The 19,962-nt window shown below is 52.5% G+C and overlaps 3 protein-coding genes across 4 annotated transcripts; all 3 read left to right on the forward strand.

Annotated features, from left to right (window-relative positions):
- Positions 1 to 987: 987 nt before the first annotated feature.
- RPS5 (ribosomal protein S5) lies at positions 988 to 6,328 on the forward strand. The gene is made up of 6 exons (XM_045849210.1): positions 988 to 1,137; positions 1,875 to 1,983; positions 4,805 to 5,014; positions 5,175 to 5,303; positions 6,038 to 6,136; positions 6,210 to 6,328. Exons 2-6 carry the CDS (start codon positions 1,876 to 1,878, stop codon positions 6,276 to 6,278), a joined length of 615 nt encoding a protein of 204 aa, XP_045705166.1. The 5' UTR covers positions 988 to 1,137; position 1,875; the 3' UTR covers positions 6,279 to 6,328.
- A 264-nt stretch (positions 6,329 to 6,592) lies between these two features.
- Positions 6,593 to 11,665, forward strand: RNF225 (ring finger protein 225). Its single transcript, XM_045849166.1, has 2 exons — positions 6,593 to 7,172; positions 7,659 to 11,665. The coding sequence occupies exon 2, from the start codon at positions 7,670 to 7,672 to the stop codon at positions 8,645 to 8,647; it is 978 nt and encodes a 325-aa protein (XP_045705122.1). The 5' UTR covers positions 6,593 to 7,172; positions 7,659 to 7,669; the 3' UTR covers positions 8,648 to 11,665.
- Positions 11,666 to 12,161: 496 nt separating this feature from the next.
- Positions 12,162 to 19,875, forward strand: ZNF584 (zinc finger protein 584). Of its 2 annotated transcripts, none has more exons than XM_045849104.1 (4): positions 12,162 to 12,565; positions 13,171 to 13,318; positions 17,670 to 17,792; positions 18,348 to 19,875. In XM_045849104.1, exons 1-4 carry the CDS (start codon positions 12,548 to 12,550, stop codon positions 19,352 to 19,354), a joined length of 1,296 nt encoding a protein of 431 aa, XP_045705060.1. In that variant the 5' UTR covers positions 12,162 to 12,547; the 3' UTR covers positions 19,355 to 19,875. The 2 variants fall into 2 exon arrangements, with proteins under 2 accessions (XP_045705060.1, XP_045705068.1); XM_045849112.1 differs by having other exon boundaries at positions 12,163 to 12,565; positions 13,195 to 13,318.
- The last annotated feature ends 87 nt before the right edge of the window (positions 19,876 to 19,962 follow it).

Raw genomic sequence — 19,962 nt, forward strand, 5'->3', positions numbered from 1 at the left:
GGCTGACGTAGGAACCGGGAGGTGGGGAGCCTCCTGTTTTACCAGATGCCACCCATGCCATCCTGCCAGCCAGTATGGGTGTGCAGCCGCAGTGGTCGTTGCCTCTGAGAAGCCCACCCGAGTAGAGTCCACGTTCCAGCTCAGCACCAGGGTCTAGGTTTAGGAGGCGCCTAAAAGGTGGGATGGGTGTGTGAAGAACTGGCACGTGCTCTCAACGATGGCCTTCGCGGCCACTGGATATGGAGGCAGAGAACGCAGGGCACCCACCACCATGCCGACCGACACCCTGCACCCGTCCAATGGCCTCAGCATCAACACAGGTTCCGCATGGACCAAAGAGGACGGGGGCTGTTCCCCAGGCCACCTTCTGGGCACAGCCGCAAGCTCCTCCTACAGTGCTCCTCCCCAACATGCACCCACACTCGATAACGGGGGTCGAGAAGAGACGATGGAGGCTCCTGGGCTGGTGTAATGAGAGGGGTTAAGCTTGAAAAATGTCCCCCTCCCTGCCCCGAGCTTACGAGTGTGGCAGAGGTGAGAACCACGGGTAGGGCCCGCGCACACGCGCGCCTCGGGGCCGGGACCAGCAGGGGGCAGTCGTGACCAAAGGACTCCCACTCCGCCGCCTGAGCCAGTAGCGCTCGTGCTGGTGAAACAGATATCACCGGGGCGAGGAATGAAAGGGGGCCGAACTGACTAGCTCCACTAGAAACTTGCGGCAGGTGGGACGTGAAATCAGCGGCGGAACAAAACGGCGAAAGCTAGCGGGACTTTTGCCCTCACTAGACATGGCGGCACTGGCCTCACACAGACCTCTGTGATAGTGCTGGAGCTCCCAAGGCCGGACAAGTGCTGGACGTCAGACATCCGCCAGAAAGTGTGGTGGCTACGCTTCTGCAAGTGCGCACGCGCCGGAGGATTTTCGCGTACCCTGTGACGTAAAAGATGCTTCTACATTCTTGCTCTGGATTCGTTCACAAGTACACTGTACCTTTACCGCGCGGGTCGCCTCCGCTGACCCGGAAGTTTTCGTTCCCGTTAAAAGCGTAAATCCGCGGCCTGCGGCCTCTTCCTGTCTGTGCCAGCGGAGCGCGTGGTCCACGCGGAGCGACGGAGGCGGCCAGGCAGCGCGCTCAGGTGAGACCGTCGCGGGTTCGGGGGTTTGATGGACGTTCCAGAGTCTTTAAGGAAGCCATGGACGGGCCCCGAGGCCTGAGGCTTCTCTCATGAGCCCTCACCTCTCCTTCCGGAAAACGTGCGTAGGGACCGGGAAGAGGCAGGGGGGTTGCTGGAGTTCCTCTGCCTCCGGAGCTTTCCGCGCAGCGGGCCTCTGGATTGTGAGATTGTTCTTTACAAATACAAGTTGAGATAGGAAGTTCCCGTAATTCTGAGATGCACGATGCATTCTCCACTGCACACGATTTTCTCCTTAATAGCAGCTCCTCTTCCCTTTTTAGTGCCGGACACGAACCGTAGGTTTTGCCTGGCTCTGCTCAGAACTCGTGTAGTGACCTTTGATGGCAGATAACGTTTCCGTTTTGCTGATACGGAAGCAAAAGCAGTTTGGTGACTCCCACAGTCAGCAGAGCTTCTTAATGACATGATTGGGATTTGAACTCCAACAGATGTGACGTTAGGGCGTTTGGCATCTCCTGCCCAGCTGTGGTTCATGCATCAGCTGTTGACCCCTGGGTTCTTGGTTGACAGACATATGCTTCTTGCTAACACCTAAGTGGTTTCTCTAGGGCTCAGAAAGGTGGAGCCAGAATTTGACAGCCTGCCTGGGTTCCTCATGACTTGTGAATTCTCAGGGTGTGTACGGGGTTCAGAGTCAGTGGTGGGTGCACCTGGGCTCTGACGATTTCTGTCCCTAGGATGACCGACTGGGATCCGGCTGCACCTGCAGTAGCAGAGACCCCTGACATCAAGCTCTTCGGGAAGTGGAGCACCGATGATGTGCAGATCAATGACATTTCCTTGCAGGTTAGGGGAGACGTGGTTGTGCCCCACAAGCTGGGGATGGGGGCCCATGCGAATTCTTTCAGGAAGGTCACTTGAAACTTGTAGCTGCCCTTCTAAGTTAAGAGTTGAACAGGAGACAGGTGAAAGGGAGGGTCCCTGTACCACCACACCCACCTGTCCATTGTTCCTTGGATGTGTACAGAGATTTCTACCATTTTTGTCAGGAGATGGTTCCTTCCTCAGAAGGAACATCCCATCCTGTGGCTTATTTTTGCAGTAAAATACACATAACATAAAATTCACCATTGTGACCATTTTAAAGGGCAAGGATCCAACATCATTCTTCCAGTTAACCTAGCAAAATCTAGTTTTTGTCTTCAGTTTTGTACATTTTATTTAATAAATGTAGGCCATAGGATGTTTGTAATTTAAGTCTCTTCTATACACTATATGCATGTGTCCAAGCAATGTGGTTTGTTAAAGAGAGTGTTGGTCTTGGCATGCTTGTTGGAAATTAGTTGAGCATAGATGTTGGTTTTACTTTCAACTGATTTTTAGAGAGAAAGATACCAACTTATTGTTCCGCTTATTTGTGCATTCATTGGTTGATTCTTGTATGTGCCCTGAATGGAGATCAAACTTGAAACCTTGGTATAATGGGTCGACACTGTAACCAACTGAGGCACCCAGCCAATGCCTGAGCACAGATGTTTATCCCTGGCCTCTGGGTTCTGTTTTGTTGGTTTGTATGTATGTCCTTAAGCCTGATGCACTGCCTTTTTTTAAAGAGAGCGAAACACCGATGTATTATTCCACTCATTTATGCATTCATTGGTTGTTTTTTATATGTGCCCTGACCAGGGATCAAAGCTTTCTCATTTCATGTATTGGGGCAACTCTGTAACCAACTGATCTACCTGTTCAGGGTCCTGACACTGTCTTGATTTCTGCAGCTTTGTAATAGGTTTGAAATCAGAAAATGGGACGCCTCCTACTTTATCTTATCTCCATGTTGTACACTTGGCCTCGTTTGCACCTTTGTGGGTCCTTTCTGGAGGGAAAAAGTTATATTTTGCAACTGCGTTTGTACAGAGATGAATAAAATTCAGGTTGCTTTCTATTATTCCCCCTTTGTATTATTATTTTTTAAGATTTTACTTATTTTTAAAGATTTTATTTATTTATTTTTAGGGAGGGAAGGGAGGGTGAGAGAGGGAGAGAGAGACAGGCAGACAGACAGACAGACATCAATGTGCGGTTGCTGGGGGTTATGGCCTGCAACCCAGGAATATACCCTAGCTGGGAATCGAACCTGGGACACTTTGGTTCCCAGCCCGCGCTCAATCCACTGAGCTACGCCAGCCAGGGCTAAGATTTTACTTATTTTTACAGGAAGAGGAAAGGAAGGAGAAAGAGGGAGAGAAACATCAGTGTGTGGTTGTCTCTTGTGCACTTCTTACTAGGGACCTGGCCTGCAACCCAGGCATGTGCTCTGGCTGGGAATCGAACTCGTGACCCTTTGGTTCCCAGCCGGGAGTCAATCTACTGAGCCACACCAGGCAGGGTCACTTTTTATTTTATAAGGAATTGAGCCCTGGCTGATGTGGCTTAGTGAGTTGAGTGCTGGCCTGCAAGTCAAAAGGTCTCTGGTTTGACTCCCTATGTAACATACCTGAGTTAGGGGTGTGCAAGAGGCAAGCAATTGATGTTTCTTTCCCTCTTTCTCCCTCCTTCCACCTCTCTGAAAATAAATTTTTTTTTTATGTTTTTTAAAAGAAGTAAATGGAACAGCTTGTGTGTGCAGGTGGTTTCCTCCGGTAGACACCAGACCGTCATGCTAGTATCAGCCTCTCTTGTATCCTTTCCTTGTCACTCCTTGTATCTTTAGAAACACATTGTTTATATCCTGGTGTGTGAGTCATAGAATGGCCTTGGGCATGTTTCATAGTGGGACTATTGAGAGTCCTGTAAATGCTCACATAGTTCCTGATCTCAGCCCCCTTCCCAACATTTTGGGGTTTTCTAGACATTTTCTTGGGAAATTTATGTATGCATAGAAAGGATTTTTATGTGGATTTTTTTTTTTAACAATGGTTTGGGTGTCAGGACCAAGGGCATTGCTTTTAAACATTCTGCAATGCACAGGACAGCCCCCAGCCCTCCCAAGAATTATCTAAAATGTCAATGCTACAGTTTCAGGAACACCAAATTGGGTGATTGTGTTATACTTGTGATACTCTCCATAGTTCTCTATCCCACTTCCTCCCATTATAAAGTCACTTGTGCCCTAGTTGGTGTGGCTCAGTGGATTGAGTGCTGCTGGCCTATGAACCAAAAGGTTGCTGGTTCAGTTCCCTGTTAGGGCACATGCCTGAGTTGCAGGCCTGGTCCCCAGTTGGGGGCATACTAGAGGCAACCACATACTGATATTTCTCTTCCTCTTTTTGTCCTTCCCCTCCCCTCTCTAAAAATAAATAAAATCTGCCCTGCCTGGCGTAGCTCAGTGGATTGAGCGCAGTCTGTGAACCAAAGCGTCACAGGTTCGATTCCCAGCCAGGGCACATGCATGGGTTGCAGGCCACGGCCCCCAGCAACCGCACATTGATCTTTCTCTCTTTTTCTCTCTCTTTCTCCCTCCCTTCCCTCTCTAAAAATAAAAAATAAATTAAAAATAAAAATAAATAAAATGGGGGGGGTTACTTGTTTACATTTCATGTTTTTATAGCAGCCATGTGGGGCTCATAACCAAGACCTCATATGTAGGTGGGCTACCCTAAGTGGGTGCTCGGTTCCTCTGGTCCATCCTGTTTCTGACCATGGTCCCATCTGTTTCCTGCCCCAGGATTACATTGCTGTGAAGGAGAAGTATGCCAAATACCTGCCCCACAGTGCAGGGCGCTATGCAGCCAAGCGCTTCCGCAAGGCACAGTGCCCCATTGTTGAGCGCCTCACCAACTCCATGATGATGCATGGCCGCAACAACGGCAAGAAGCTCATGACCGTGCGCATCGTCAAGCATGCCTTCGAGATCATCCACCTGCTCACTGGCGAGGTAGGGTCTGAGGCCAGGTGGGCAGAGCATGCCCTTAGCAAACCCTATAGTTAACAGCCACCATGTGGTGTGCATGCTGGGGTCCTACAGGTTTTAGGGATGAGGAGACTAGAGTGGGGTACTGGCCAGACCTCAGGCTCATTGTCTCCCACCCCACCAGAACCCCCTGCAGGTCCTGGTGAATGCCATTATCAACAGTGGCCCCCGGGAGGACTCAACCCGAATTGGACGAGCTGGAACAGTGAGGCGACAGGCTGTGGACGTGTCCCCTCTGCGCCGGGTGAATCAGGTGGGCCTGGAGCTTTAGACACACGTGGCTGGGCTGGTACAGCAATCAGACCTTGGTGGAGTCCTGCCTGGGCAGAGGCTGGCAAGCAGGCTGGTTCATTTCTGTCTGCATGTTTTACCTGGAGTGTCATTTCCTCCAGGAAGCCTTCCTGGATTCCTACCCCATGTAGGGCAGATCCTAGCTCTGGACCTATTGGGGTGAGATGCCATTTGATTTTTGGTCTATTTTTTTTTATGCTGTGTGCGTGTGTGTGTTTTTCTTGGATTACTTGAGAATCCATTGAAGACATTTTAACCATTTTCCCCTCAACACTTAAGTGGGTATCTCTGAGAACATGGATGTTATATCCCCACTGTCACCCCTGAGGAATTTTAACAACAGTTGAGTGTCCAGTTTTCCCTTGGTGTCCCCAGCACACCCTTTATAGCCGTTAGTTTCCAATCAAGGGTTCGGGCCAAGAGCACACATTACATTGCATTTCCCTATCATGGCAGGTCTCCAATCTCCTGTAATCAGGGACCCAACCTCAACCTTTCGTGTCTGTCCACACTTTTGTGGCCCTCAGTCTGATCCCAGATCTGGCAGCAATGTGGGCTCCTGCCATTTCATCTTAGTGAGCCAGTGGGCGGCGATGTGTAGCCAGCAGTTTTGGGGGAGGGGTCCGGATGGGCCATGGCCTTGCCTGGTTTGGGGCATCCTCTGTCCCAGGCTTAGTGGACCTCTGTGCTCCTTAGGCTATTTGGCTGCTGTGCACAGGTGCTCGTGAGGCTGCCTTCCGGAACATCAAGACCATCGCTGAGTGCCTGGCAGATGAGCTCATCAACGCAGCCAAGGTGAATGAGGAACTGCGCGGCTCAACGGGGGGGTCTTCCTACATCCAGAGCTAACCATGCTCTTCCCTTCCAGGGCTCCTCCAACTCCTACGCTATCAAGAAGAAAGATGAGCTGGAGCGTGTGGCCAAGTCCAACCGTTGATCACTGACTGCAGCCCCAATAAACCTGTTTGCCTCTTGGGCAGCACCACCTGCCTGTGCCACTGTCTGTCCTTGGGGGTCTCTGGGAGCTGGGGCAAGACAGCCCCAAATCCTGAGGAGCTAGTCACATTCCTGGCACCTCTTTTGGTCTGTGAGGACCTGGATTCCCCAGGAAAGCACTACTGACTAAGAACCATGGCACCCTGGGGTGCTGGCCTGGCCACCTGGAGTGTTCCAGCTGGTTGGAAATGAGAAGGGTGGGGTTATCCTCACAGAGGTGTCACTCTGGCTTGGGGAGGGGCTTGGTGGGTCCCCATGAAGTCACGGTAGCAGTCTGCCGTCCTGAGCAGTCCAGGAAGAGGAAGCTAAGCTGGAGCCTGGGCCATGACCACTTCAGCCCCTTTTGCTCAGCCCAGGCCACTGAGGGATCTGCTTGCTTTCCACCCACAAAACTCCATAAGTCCCATTCTGGCCAGGTTGTCCCCCAGGGGCTCCAGGCTGCTTCCCTGGGAGCAGTACTTGGTCTGGCTGCAGCCCAGCCCTAGGCAACCTTTGGGGCAACTGGCACCCCATGTTCTCTGCCAGTGCCTCCTGGATGAATTCATAAGGAGGTGTTGGGGTGGGGGCAGGAAATTGCTCATCTGAGATCCCTAGGCTGTCCAAGCTCTGTCACTCTATCTTTCACCTGCCCACCATCCTCAACATTCGTTCTGTGTTCATCCTGGTGGGCGTGACAAGCAGTCTGACTAGTCTGGCGGGAACCTAGGAACTGGAGGGCAGTGGTGCCACCTCAGGCTCCCTCCCACAGGGAGGGGCACTTTTGTCCCTCTGACGGTAAGCCAAGGATTGGGGTCAGAACCAGCAGAGACTTGCCAGACAGAGGAGGCTCCAGCAGGTAGGAAGGGTTGGATGGCTGGGGTTGGCCTGGGACCCCTATCCTGGGCTTTCTTGCTCTGTGCTACCAGACTCCCATCTTGAGGCTCCTCTTCACCCCTGTCCCCGGAGTCTGCTCCTGCAGGGTCTGTCAGCCTAGCTGGGAGCCCCTATTTGCTCTTCCCTATGCCTGTCTGGTCCTCCCTGGACCCACTTGGCTCCTCAGCCCCTGATTCTGGGTCCTCCAAGTCTAGGTCAAAAATGGCCATACCCCCTGGGTTTATCTCTGGTTCGTCCTAGGTCCCTCCCTGTCTTCCCTTCTGTGCCCTCAATTCCCGATCCTGCTACACCCCACCTTGAACATCCTCTACCTCAACCCCGAGACTCTTCTATCCCCCCGTCCTGTCTTCTGCTTCTGGGCCCTGCTCCACCATGAGGGAATCCCCTGCAGCGTGCAGACACTGTCCTTGCACTGCCTCGCTCGCTGCCTGACCGCCTCTCTTCGCAGGCGCAGTCCGGATGCCCTGCCCTGGGCTTCCTTGGCTCCGCCGCCACTCGAGGGCCGCTCAGGCCTCGGCCCCAAGCTCCCCGGGCTCGCTGTCTACACCCCGGTCCCCAGGCAGGGGGGAGGAAGAAGAGGATGAGGAGGATGGGGACTGCACCCCGGGCTCGAGCCCCATCCTGCCCCCCGCATCCCCTGTGGAGTGCCTCATCTGCGTGTCACCCTTCGACGGCGTGTTCAAGCTGCCCAAGCGCCTGGACTGTGGTCACGTCTTCTGCCTGGAGTGCCTGGCTCGCCTGTCGCTGGCCACGGCAGGCGGCGGTGACGCGGTGGCCTGTCCGATGTGCCGCACACCCACGCGACTAGCCCAGCGCGGAGGGCTGCCCGCCCTGCCTACACAATCCGGCCTGCTGCCCCGCGAGGCGTGCGCCCCGCCTGCGAGCCAAGGCTCTGTGCGCTTCGACCGGCGCCGGGGTCTGCTCTACATGCGCCCGCCTCCTGCGCCTGGGTCGCGCAAGACACGTTCCGCGCGCCCGCAGCCTCCGCCTCCCCTGCGCCTGGGCCGCCCGCTGTCGCGCCGCCTGACTCTGGACAGCCCCACCTGGGCCTTTAACGCCGCGGTAGCACTGGCAGTGCTGGTGGCCGCTGGCCTGGTTGTCTCCGGTGTTTATATTTTCTTCCTCATCCCGCACGCCGCCTCTTCTGGTCCCGCACGGCCCCAGCTTGTGGCTCTTGCTCCGGCACCCGGCCTCTCCTGGATCCCGGCACAGCCCACGCCTGGGACGCCCTGGACCCCAGGCTCCACGGACCGTGACTTGGATGCCATCCTGCCGGGGGCTGCGGAGGGTGCACTGGAGCCCCAAAGGAGCCCCGCGGACACAGAGGAGGTAGAGGGGATGCTGGACAGGACCTTGGACCGTGAGTGGGAGGCAGAGGATGGCCCTGGATGGGCCAGTGGGGCACGAGGCAGGAGAAGGGTATGGGGGGCACAGTAAACACGTCTCTGCTGCAGATCCAGTCTTCGATCCTGGGGATCTCGGTTTTATCCTGGGGGCCCTGCCAGAACCACTTGCTAGGATCCCCTGAGGCTTAACTGGGGGCTGGGCAGGCACACATTTCTCCAGAGGGAGGTCTGGTGGGATCATCACCACTGGACAAGGACCGTTTCAAGAAATCCCTGAGAACATATCTGCCCCCAATCCCTGCGGGCATTCAGCGGAGGGTCTTTGTAAAGACCCTGCTGGGAGGTCTAAATCTGGTCTCTGTGAGAGTGCAGTGGGAGTCCCCCAGTCTTCATCCCTGGCTGGAGAGTCTCCCTCACTGACTGTGGTGGCCCTGTCCTTGGAGGGCAGAGCTGCTGCTACTATTGGCTGGCACCAGCCCTCTGGCTGGGCCACTGCAGAGCTGACTCCCACCCAGGTGGTGCACTTTTGTTTTATATTCAGCTGCTTGCAGGCTGGACCAGGTAGGATCCAGCTGTCTCCGTTGCTACCCTGCACACCTGGCTGGGACCAGGGCTGGAGAGGGACAGGTAGGGCCTGAGCCTCAAAGGCTAGCTCCCACCTGCGTGCTGAGAACCAAGTTTCCATGGAGGCTTCGACTTCCTCTATGGGTCCTGGTTTCCGGGATCCTCCTGATAGGCTTTGGGGCCTGGGGCAGCTGTATCACCAAGGCTCACAGAGGCCAAGGTTACCCTCTGGGTCAGTGACACATGATTTGGGGGGTTGCTCCTGGACTTCCTTGGCGACTGGAGTTCCCATCACCCCCACCTCTGTTCATTAATTTCTCTTGGGGTCAGTTATTGCCCCTCCTCTGCCAGGTTTCCACCAGCCTTTCCTGTTGGGTCCCCAAGTGAAGCCTCAGCCCTCCTGGTGGACAGCTGCCTCCAGGGAGGGCAGCTCTTGGATCCTGTCCTCCTCCCAGAAGCCTTCCTGGCTTAGTGACAGCCCAGTCGATGGCAGCCACCCTCAGGACATGTCATCTGCCCTGACCCACAGGTCCTGAAACCCCCACTCTGCCTCATCCCAGGGTTGGGGTGCTGTGTGTTGCAGGGGGCCTCCAGCATTTTTCCAGTGACATTTCTATGGGGCTAGAGACTCCTGTTTGGTTTGTTTACATGTGTGTTCTCAGCACCTGGCATAGAGTGAATGCCAAACAGTTTTCTGGGGAGTGACAGCATTGCAGGTGACCGGTGGGCAGCCCAGGAATGCCTGTGGACACCCTGGGCTGACACAGCTGCTAGTCACTCTGATCAAGGCAGTCAGCGGAGCTCCTTCTGATGCAAGCTGCTGCTTCCAGGTGGACAGAGTGGGAATGGCAGGGTGTCCAAGGGAGTGTCTTCTAAGACCGGTTCCTGTCCCATACCTGTAGAGCCAATGTCACTCACAGCCCAGCCTCCACCGGGAGGGGACCTGATCAGGCAGGAGCAAGGATGGCAATGTGTAGATTCTTCTGGCTGCTGCGACATATTCCCACCAACTCAGTTCGTTAGAACAACTCATAGTGTCTCACAGTTCTGCAGGCAGAAGTCTTGGGATCTGCTTCACTGGACTGAAAGTCCAGGTGTCCACAGGGCCAGTTTCTTCTGGAGGCTCCAGGGAAGAATTTGTGTCCTTAGGTTCTTCAGCTTCTAAGCTTCATTCCTTGGCTTCCTCCATCTTCAAAGCAGCAGGATAGTATCTTCAGATGTCTCCCTCTCTAACCCTCCTGCCTTCCTCTTTCACTTATAAGGACTCTGTGGTGACACCCAGATAATTCAGGATAATCTCTCCAGCTCAAAGTCCTTAATTTAATCATATCTGCAAGTCCTTTAGGCACCCAGGCAAGGTATCAGATTCAGATTCCAGGGATTAGGATCTGGATATCTGCAGGAGCCATTACTGTTTATATAGTGTCTCAGCTCCCTCCTCATCCCATCTCTCCTGCCTGGGGTAGAGGGGTTGGGGCAGGAGACCTTCCAGGGATGGGTCCAGCCAAGGGAACCAGAAAGCTTCCTTGTTTGGTGGTACATAGAGGGAGAGATGTTGCTCTCTGCCTGAGGGTGTTCAAGGAAGGCTGCCTGGAGGAAAGATGTCAGAACTGTATCTTCAAGGACACTAAGATGAAATAGTAGCTGTCATTGACTTGGGGACCTGACACAATGAGGTGTTGGCTGAGGGTAGTGGACAGCGCTGGCCTCTCCCTCACTGTGCTAACCAGCTTCCTCCAGGGGGCTTCAAGGAGGCATGATTTCTTCACCCTCAACTGGGAGCCTGAGGCTTCAGTCTCTCCTCCTGTAAAATGAGGCTGATGACAGAGCCCAGGGACCACTGAGCATCCTGTCTGCTGATTACTACCTCGGTGCCTGCCCGCCCACTGCTCATGAACAAAGGGTCTGCCCGAAACCACCCCGGGGCCAGGATCACTGGGACTGCCCCTCACCCTTACCTTTCAGCCTCTGTGGTCACGTGGAGCTGCGCTCTCCCAGGCCTCCCTCTGCCCACTCCATCCCTGCTGTCCCAGGCTTGCTCCTCCTCCCAGGTCCTGTGAACACCCAGACAGCAAGCAGGTCACCCTCAGTGCCTGGCATTATGACGGAGAGGACTGTACTTGACAGGCTTTGGTTCCCTCTTCTGTAAAGCAGACAATAAACACTATTTGCAAAGAGAATTCGTTAATCCACAAGAATTTATTGAGCGCCTGGTGTGTACCAAGGGTGCACTGGGGGCACCTCAAGCACAAGAAGGGACCTCATATGTCAAGTGATGTCCAGAGGACTAAGCAGAGGAGCCATGATCTTGGCCACACGGCCTCCTCCGCCATGTTCGTGGGACCTCCAACTCAGCAAATCTTACCTGCGTCCTCCCCCAGCTCTCCTCCCATTGTTCCTCGAGGCAGCAGCAGTGCCCAGATTGACAGATGGGGAAACTGAGGCTGCGGGTGGGCAGGGCGTGGACTCGAATGGGGACCAGAGAGAGAGCTTTCTACAAAACACCTCCCCTCCATTCCACGCTCTTGTCCGACTCAGACACTTGGTTTTCCCTGCCCCCCCCCCACCGTCCCGCCCCCGCCAACACTTCCTGTCCCCGGCCCCGAGGCTGCAGTTCCCTCTGCTTTAGTTCTCCCCTCCTCGATAACAATGGTGGCCAAGCAGGCCTCGGGAGTACAAGGCGTGGGGGAACATCCGGCTGTCGTGTCTTCCCCGCTGGCTTCGCCGCGGGCCGGGGGAGCTTCCGGGATGCCATCAGTAGCGCAGCAACTTCATTCCTCCGCCCCGTGTGGTTCCCAAGTAACAGGAAGCTCCTCCTTGCAGGCGCAGCTCGCCGGGAAAGGAAACGCCCCTCTCTTGGGCCGTTGTCGGTTAGCGTCGTTAGGGACGCACTGTGAGGTTATTATGGGAAATGTAGTTCCAGGTGTCCTGCAGCAGCTGGGAACGCCCTCCCCTGTCGCCGCGGCAACGAGCAAGCGGCCGCGCGAGAAAAGCTGTGAAATGAAGTGAACGCGTGAAGCGGGGCTGACTGGATGGAGCCGCTGGCAGCACGAGTGGGGCGGGACTTCCGGTATTGCCCTGGCTATGCTCCGTTTGCAGTTGGCGGTGGGTCTGTCCGGTTCTTTAGCGAATACCGCGGTCCGGGACGACGTCCCTCGAGTGCGGTGGGCGAGAGCGGCGGGCGGCAGAAGAGAAAGGCGGCGACCCAGGCAGCGCCTCCGCACGCGCGGGCATCCCTGGGATGGCTCTGTCTACTTGAGGCTCGCGTGCCCCGTTTCCCCGGAGGCTGCCCCGCAGCCCTCAGAGCCTCGTACCCGGCGGAGACCGAGCTTCGAAATTTCCTCGGCGGCCGGAGGTGGCTGCGCTGCGCGCCGGGCGGCGGCGGAGTTCATCTGACACTGGGCGCGCGTGCTGGTCGCAGGTTCCGATGGCCGAGGAGACGCTGGTGAGTGGTAGGGATCCGCTTCCAAATGAGCCCAGGAGGGAGCAAGGCTGGTGGATGAGGGCGGGGGCTTGGAGATGCCTGCGAGGTTACGAGCGGCGAGGCTGCCTGGGGCGGGCTGGGGAGTTGTTGTTTTCCGTGGTGTCACTCGAGACACCACTTGCAGACCTGGCCTTTGGCGGACTCATTAGTTTCATGCAGCTGGGGCGGACTGCAGAGGTTATGCTGAGCTGTGTGCCTGCCTGGCAGCTGGATGAGCTCTGTGAGGTGATCCCTGGGGCTCGGGGATCTGGCGGGCAGGAGATAGGGAGCTCCTGTGCTCCCGGCTCTGTACGTAGTTGGCATCTGTCTGGTCCCCAGCCTGTTGCTGTGGGCTGGATGCATACATAATCCAGTAGTATATTAGGAGCGAGACACCATTGGAATTGAGGTACCTGGTAATTCTCTGAGGTGTAGGGATTTTAGGAAGAGGGAGGGATGAGAGTATGGATGGGGGATTGGGACTTAAAGGGAAAGATGTGGCAGGGCCCTAAGCCACAGGTCAAGGGCCTGGATGTGTTTCTCTGTCTACATTTTGGTTGGCTTTTCTGCCTACTGTTGACCCGAAGGCTCAGTTGAGTCCATCATGGCAGGGGGTGACCTTTGAGGACGTGGCCGTGTACTTCTCCCGGGAGGAGTGGAGTCTCCTTAATTGCACCCAGAGGAGCCTGTACCGTGATGTGATGCTGGAGAACTTTGCCCTCATTGTCTCACTAGGTAAGACTCTCATACTCTCCCAGCAATCTGGCCACCTCTGCTTTTTCCCCAAGGGGAACTTGTGTTCATCCTAAAGCCCCACCACGAAGACTGCTTTTTTCTCAGGTTCCCTGGGTTGGTGCCCATACAGGGACTGGGCTGTGCTCATCCTGCCTCTCCCTGAGCAGCCCTGTTAGCAGCCTCAGCCTCAAGGGCTCCTGGGGGATGGCTTGTGGTTCCGATGTTTACAATTTTCCCAACAAATCCGATGCAGCTCTCCCTTTTTCTATGACCCTGCTGAAGCTATGGCCCCTCTGCTCCCAGTTTTGCCACCTTCCTCCAAAGAAAATTGTATAGGGCCCTTCCTGGGCCAGGACTGAGCCATGAATTCAAAAGGAGAGAGAAAGAGAGGGATGTAAGAGAGAAACATCCATTGGTTGCCTCTCATATGCACCCTGACTGGGGACTGAACTGGTAACCCAGGCATGTGCCCTGATGGGGAATCACACCTGTAACTTTTCACTTTGTGGGACAATGCCGAGCCAACTGAGCCACACCTGTCAGAGCCTCCAGTACCTTATTTGATAAGTGTAGACGCCTTTATCTTATTTCCAATCTTATGGGAAAAGCAATCTTTTACTAATGAGTATGATATTGACTATAGGTTTTTGCAGGTGAGGTTTCCTTCTCTTCCTAGTTTGTTGAGGGCATTTGGCATGAAAAGCCCTTAGACTGTGTCAGATCCTTTCCCATGTATATGGAAATTATAGTGTGATTTTTGTCCTCTATTCTGTTAACATGGTGCATTTCCGGATTTGGTTTTAATATGTTCCACTTTGCATTACTGGAATAAATCCCACTCTGTTGTGGTTTATAATCCCTTTTGTTAATTCCTGGATTTGGTTTGCTAGTATTTTTGTAACTATATTCATAAGAGTTATCAATGTGCCCTGGTTGGCAAGCTCAGTTGTTATAGTGTCATCTGGATACACCAAGGTTGCAGGTTCAATCGCCAGTCAGAACACATAAGAAGTAGCCAATGAATGCATGGACAAGTGGAACAACAAATCAGTGTCTCTCTGTCTCTCAGCCCCGCTCTCCCTACCCCTGCCCTTCCTCTCCCTCCTCCCTCTAAAAACTCAATAAATAATAAAAAAAAATTTAATGAATCATCAGTGGTGTAGTTTTCTTTTCTTGTAATGTCTCTGAATTGAATGTGAGGGTAATTTTGGCTTCAGTGGATGGAAAATGTTCCATCCTCTCCTGTTTTTTGGAAGAGTTTGTATTTTTGTAATTTGTTAGTAATGTTTCCTTTTTCATTCCTCTTTTCAATAAATTGAATATTCTGTTTTTTCTTGTCAGTTTAACATTTGTCAATTGTGTTGATCTTTTCAAAAAAACATACTTTGGTATCCTTGATTGTGTTTATCCAGTCTCTTTCATTTATTCCTACTCTTTATTATTTCATTCATTCTGCTAACTTTGGGTTTAGTTGCTCTTCTGTTTTCTGTTCCTTGAGGTGTAAAGTTAGGATATTGGTTTGAAATTTCTTTCTTTTTTTTTTTTTTAGATTTTATTTATTTATTTTTAGGGAGGGAAGGGAGGGAGAGAGAGAGGGAGAGAGAGAAACATCAATGTGCGGTTGCTGGGGGTTATGGCCTGCAACCCAGGCTGGGAATCGAACCTGGGACACTTTGGTTCCCAGACCGCACTCAATCCACTGAGCTACGCCAGCCAGGGCTGAGATTTCTTTTTTGAATTTTTTAATAAGAGTTTATTTGAGCAAAAACTGATGACCCATGCCAGGGAGCAAGATCTCAAATGCCAGGGAGAAAAAGTGTTGCAGTGTCTTTTGCACATTTGAAATTAAGGAGGAAGATTACATAAAGGTGAAAGAAAGTGAGGCAGGGACTGTATTCCAATGTAGTTCAGATCATGTGCTCTGGTGAGGGGTTTGAAAAGAGGCATTTCAAAGGTGTGTTAACCCGGATGCACAGTAACAAAGGACCGCACTAAAGAAGTTACAGGCCTAGGGTTTGACTACCCACCTTGACCTGCCCCCATTAGGGTTTTATGACCAGAGGTTTGAGATATTTTTTAAATATTCCTGTTGTAGCTCTGGCTGGTGTGGCTCAGTGGATTGAATGCTGGACTGTGAAACAGGATCACCACCAGTTCGATTCCCAGTCAGGGTGCATGTCTGGGTTGCAGGCCAGGTCCCCAATATGAGGTGTGCAGGAGGCAACCACACATTGATGTTTCTCTCCCTCTTTCTCTCCCCCTTTTCCTCTCTCTAAAAATAAATAAATAAAATCTTTTTTTTTTAAATAAATATGCTTGTTGTGAGAGAAATACATTTGTATTTTGATTTTGTTTCCAGCCCCTGGCACACAGCTCCTAAAACCTTTGGAATCTCTGCAGTGATGAGGATGTTTTTATGTATGCTCATTGTGACTGGTAGCTGGGGAACCCTAGATAGGTTCAGGATGAGGCATGGTCACCAGAAAGACTAAGGCATGATTGGAAGGTTGAAATTTTCAGCCACTCCCTACCCCCTCCATCCTCCCAGCCCCCAGCCCCCCATAGACAGCATAGGGCCTGGAGTATATCACCAACAGTCAGTGGTTTGATCGATCATCCCTACATAGTGAAACCTCCATTCAAACTTCTAAACAGTGGTGCTTGGAGAGCTTCTGGGTTGGTGAACACATGGAGTTGTTGGACTAGTGGCACTCCCCTGGGGAGGAGGTGTGGACACTCCTCAACTCCCATCCCCATCCCCACCCTGGGCACACCTTGCCCTGTGCATCTCTTCCTTTTGGCTGCTTCTGAGCTGTGTCCTTTATAATAAACTGGTGATCTAAGGAAACTCTTCTCTTGAGTTCTGTGAACCTGAGTTCTAGCAAATTAATGAACCTGAGGAGGGATCAGTTGTGGGAATCCCCGACTTACAGCCAGTTGGCCAGAAGTATGGGAGTCCTGAGACTTTCCATTGATGTCCGAAGCCCTGAACAGTCTTGCGGCGTCTGACACTGATTCTGGGTAGTTGGGGTCGGAATTGATGAAATCCTTGGACACCAGTTGGTGTCAGAGCTGGAGAAGTGGTCTGGGAAACTCTCCACACACTTGGTGGCACAAGTGTTGTGAATAAAACAGCACGGAGGTGTTTGTGGCTATAATTTTCCCTTTAAGCACTGCTTTTCCCCCATAACGTTTATATGTTGTGTTTTCATTTTCATTCATCTAAAAGTGCTTTGTGCCTGGCTGGTGTGGCTCAGTGGATTAAGTGCCAGCCTGCCAACCAAAGGGTTGCCAGTTTGATTCCTGGTCAGGGCACATGTGTGGGTTGCGGGCGGGGTCCCTGGTTGGGGGTGTGGGAGAGGCAACTGATCGATATTTCTCTTACACATCATGTTTTTCTCCCTCTTTTTCTCCTTCCCTTCCCCTCTCTCTAAAATTAACTAAATAAAATCTATTAAAAAACCTTAAAAGTGCTTTTAAATTTTTTTGTGGTTATTTAGGAGAGTTTTCGTTAAAGTCTACAAATTTGTGAGTTTCCCAACTTCTTTTCTGCCATTAAGTTCTGTTTAATTTCATTGCAGTCAGAGAATATACCTTATTTTTAAATTTTTTAAAGGGATTTATTTATTTATTTATTTATTTGTTTGTTTGTTTTAGAGAGAGTAGGGAGGGAGAAAGAAAGGAAGGGAAAGAAACATCAATATGTGAGAGATACATCAATCAGTTGCCTCTCGTGTGCCCTCAGCTGACGACATGGCCTGCAACCCAGGCATGTGCCCTGACCAGGAACTGAACTGGTGACCTTTTGATCCACAGGCTTGCGCTCAATCCCTTGAGCCACACCAGCCAGGGCAGAGAACATACTTTCTATGATTTCAGCCCTCTGAAATCCGTTGAGGCTTGTTTTATGTCCTACCAAATGGTTTGCTGTGAGGAATGTTCCAGATTGAGAACATTGTGGAGAATGTGAGAATATGTATCTGCTGTCCTTAGGTGGCATGTCCTGTATGTGTCTATTAGTTCTAGGTGACTTTTAGTGTTATTCAAGTGCTACATCCTTGTCCATTTTCTGCCTCATAGTTCTATCCCTTTATTGAAAGTTAGAACTTGAAATCTCCAATCATTATTGGTTATATATTTCTTACTTCAGTTACGCTAGTTATGCTCCATAAGAGATTCTTTTTTAAAAAATGTGGTAAAACATATAACATGAGATCTATCCTCTCAATGAATTTTTAAATGTACAGGGGAGGTTCCTTTTCTAATACTCAAGTTTCCTTCTGGTTGCCTTGGTGACATAAGATTCCTATGGTGTGTGGCCGGCTGGCCTCTTAAACTTTCTCCCTCATAGGATTTGTACCTTCAAGATCCCATGCGGTGGCCCAAGTGGAGGGTAAAGAAGAGCTCCAGATGGCCAACATGGTGGACATGACTCTGGTTCGCAGAGCAGAAGCCAGGAAGGGTCCTGGTCTTGGTGAGTGGCCTGGGGGAGCCTTGGTCTCGGTGGCGGGCTGACAGCAGCTGGATCCCGTGTCTGTGTGCACTGGTGTTTTGGTTCTGAGGCTGGTGACCGCACCTTATTCCTACCCTGCCTTTCCCTCTGGACACACGGTGTGGTCTTGCCGTGTCCACCATGACTCAGGCCCTGATGGCCCACTTTAGTGGCCTCTGTGTTTTGTCATTTCCCCTTCTCTGTGCTACAGTCATTTTTTCCTTCTTCACCGTGCTTACTGTCACCAGTAGCTCAGGCCCTGCTTAAAGCCCATTGCAAAGACATGACTTGGTTCAGAGGCCCAGCTCTCCTCCCCACACTCTACTGTGTTTGTGTCCTCACCCCTGTTGAGGTCTCCCCTGTTCTGTGATCTGGCAGAACCCTGTTGTGCAGGGCCAGCCCTTTCTCAGCAGACATTTCCCTGTTACTCCCTGGGGATTCCGTGGACCCTCACTGGGTGTGTCTGGCGTGCACAGGCGATAAAGGTGCCTCCTGTTGCTAATCCAGCTCTCTGCAACTGATGTGTCTCCGTTTTAGGTTGTCCCTGTAGACTGGATGATGGGGAGGCCCCTCCTCAACAGGTAAGGAGCTGCAGAGTCCACCTGTCAGAGAAGCACCTTCTGGGTGGAGAGACTATGAAAGACATCCCTGCCACCTTAGGCCACCTCCGGCTCCAGGCCACCCACAGCGAGGGGGAGCCATGCAGGAGCCTGGGGCACAGGGAGCCCTTCCTGCCCAGCCCCAGTCGCAACCAGCAGCAGCAAGGAGACCACACCACACAGAAGTCCTTCAAGTGCAGCGGCTGCAGGAAGGCCTTCCCGAAGGCCTTCACACTCCTTGACCACCTGGTAACCCACTGTGAAGAAAGACCTTACAGGTGGCCAAAAGGTGGAAGTGTCCCCAAGGAGAACTCAACCCTTCATCACCAAAAAATCCACACTGGAGAGTCATCCAACGTGTGTAATGAGTGTGGAAAGGCCTTCAGTTACCCATCTAAACTAAGGAAGCACCAGAAGGTTCACACAGGCATAAAACCTTTCAAGTGTGGTGAGTGCGGGAAAACTTTCAACCGCAAAGACGCCCTTGTTCTGCACCAGAGAATTCACACTGGAGAACGGCCCTACGCCTGCAGCGAATGTGGCAAAGCCTTCAGTGTCCTGTCCACCCTCATCCGGCACCGGAAAGTTCACATTGGAGGCAGGCCGTATGAATGCCGGGAATGTGGGAAGTTCTTTAAATACAACCAGAGCTTCATTCTCCACCAGAGAGTTCACACTGGAGAAAAGCCTTATGAGTGCAAGCAGTGCGGGAAGGCGTATGTGACCCGCTCGGGCCTGTACCAGCACTGGAAGGTCCACACTGGAGAACGGCCCTACGAGTGTGGCCTGTGTGGGAAGACCTTCACCACCAGGTCCTACCGCAACCGGCACCAGCAGTTCCACACGGAGCAGAGGTCCTATGAGTGTGCGGAGTGTGGGAAAGCGTTTAAACACAGTTCTACCCTCCTTCAGCACAAGAAAGGCCACATTGGAGAAAGGCCATAGGGGGACAGGATATGGGAAGGCCTTTCACCATAGCTGGCACCTCGCTCAATAGGGAGGGCATCTCTGCAGAAAGGAGCTTGAGGAGAGGAGCCATTTGAAAGCTAAACTGGGTACCCCATCACTCATGCTATGCTGTGGGGGTGTCAGGTATGAGGGAAGGTTGGGAGCTGTGTTGCACTCTGACCTGCACAGGCTGTGACAGAAGCCATCACACCTCTGCCACCTGGCACCTCCCCCTAATGCATTGTCACCCTGATGTGCTCAGAGACAGCAGACCATGCACCCTGCTGTGTATGGAAGAGTCATGAATGGTGGGGCCCATGTTGGGCCTTCTTTCCCCGAATAGTTTAGGTGTGGATACGACCTACCTGTGGCCAACAACTTAGCTAAGCAGTGTCTACAAAGGACATCTGGGGAAGGTGAACCGATTTCTGCGGTACCTGTTGTGGGTTTACCCAACCCTGGGACTGTCTCACACTGCTCTGGAAGGCATAGCAATAAAGGCCTTGTTGCTTAAGTGACCTTTAATGTAGGGTATTCTGATCTCTGTGTGAGGGGATGTTGAACAAAATTGGGCTCATGAATAGAGGGAATGGCTTCTATAGGCA

The sequence above is a fragment of the Phyllostomus hastatus genome, unplaced genomic scaffold (genome assembly GCF_019186645.2).
Source record: "Phyllostomus hastatus isolate PE091 unplaced genomic scaffold, TTU_PhHast_1.1 phas_contig_133, whole genome shotgun sequence".
Lineage (NCBI taxonomy): Eukaryota > Metazoa > Chordata > Mammalia > Chiroptera > Phyllostomidae > Phyllostomus > Phyllostomus hastatus.

Excerpts from the sequence above, each read along its gene's own strand:
- RPS5 (XM_045849210.1), top strand. The coding sequence starts at position 1,876 with ATGACCGACTGGGATCCGGCTGCACCTGCAGTAGCAGAGACCCCTGAC. Across the intron at positions 1,984-4,804 it reads TCAATGACATTTCCTTGCAG|GATTACATTGCTGTGAAGGA; the intron begins GTTAGGGGAGAC and ends TTCCTGCCCCAG. Across the intron at positions 6,137-6,209 it reads AGCTCATCAACGCAGCCAAG|GGCTCCTCCAACTCCTACGC; the intron begins GTGAATGAGGAA and ends CTTCCCTTCCAG.
- RNF225 (XM_045849166.1), top strand. The coding sequence starts at position 7,670 with ATGCCCTGCCCTGGGCTTCCTTGGCTCCGCCGCCACTCGAGGGCCGCT.
- ZNF584 (XM_045849104.1), top strand. Across the intron at positions 13,319-17,669 it reads TGCCCTCATTGTCTCACTAG|GATTTGTACCTTCAAGATCC; the intron begins GTAAGACTCTCA and ends TCTCCCTCATAG. Across the intron at positions 17,793-18,347 it reads CAGGAAGGGTCCTGGTCTTG|GTTGTCCCTGTAGACTGGAT; the intron begins GTGAGTGGCCTG and ends TCTCCGTTTTAG.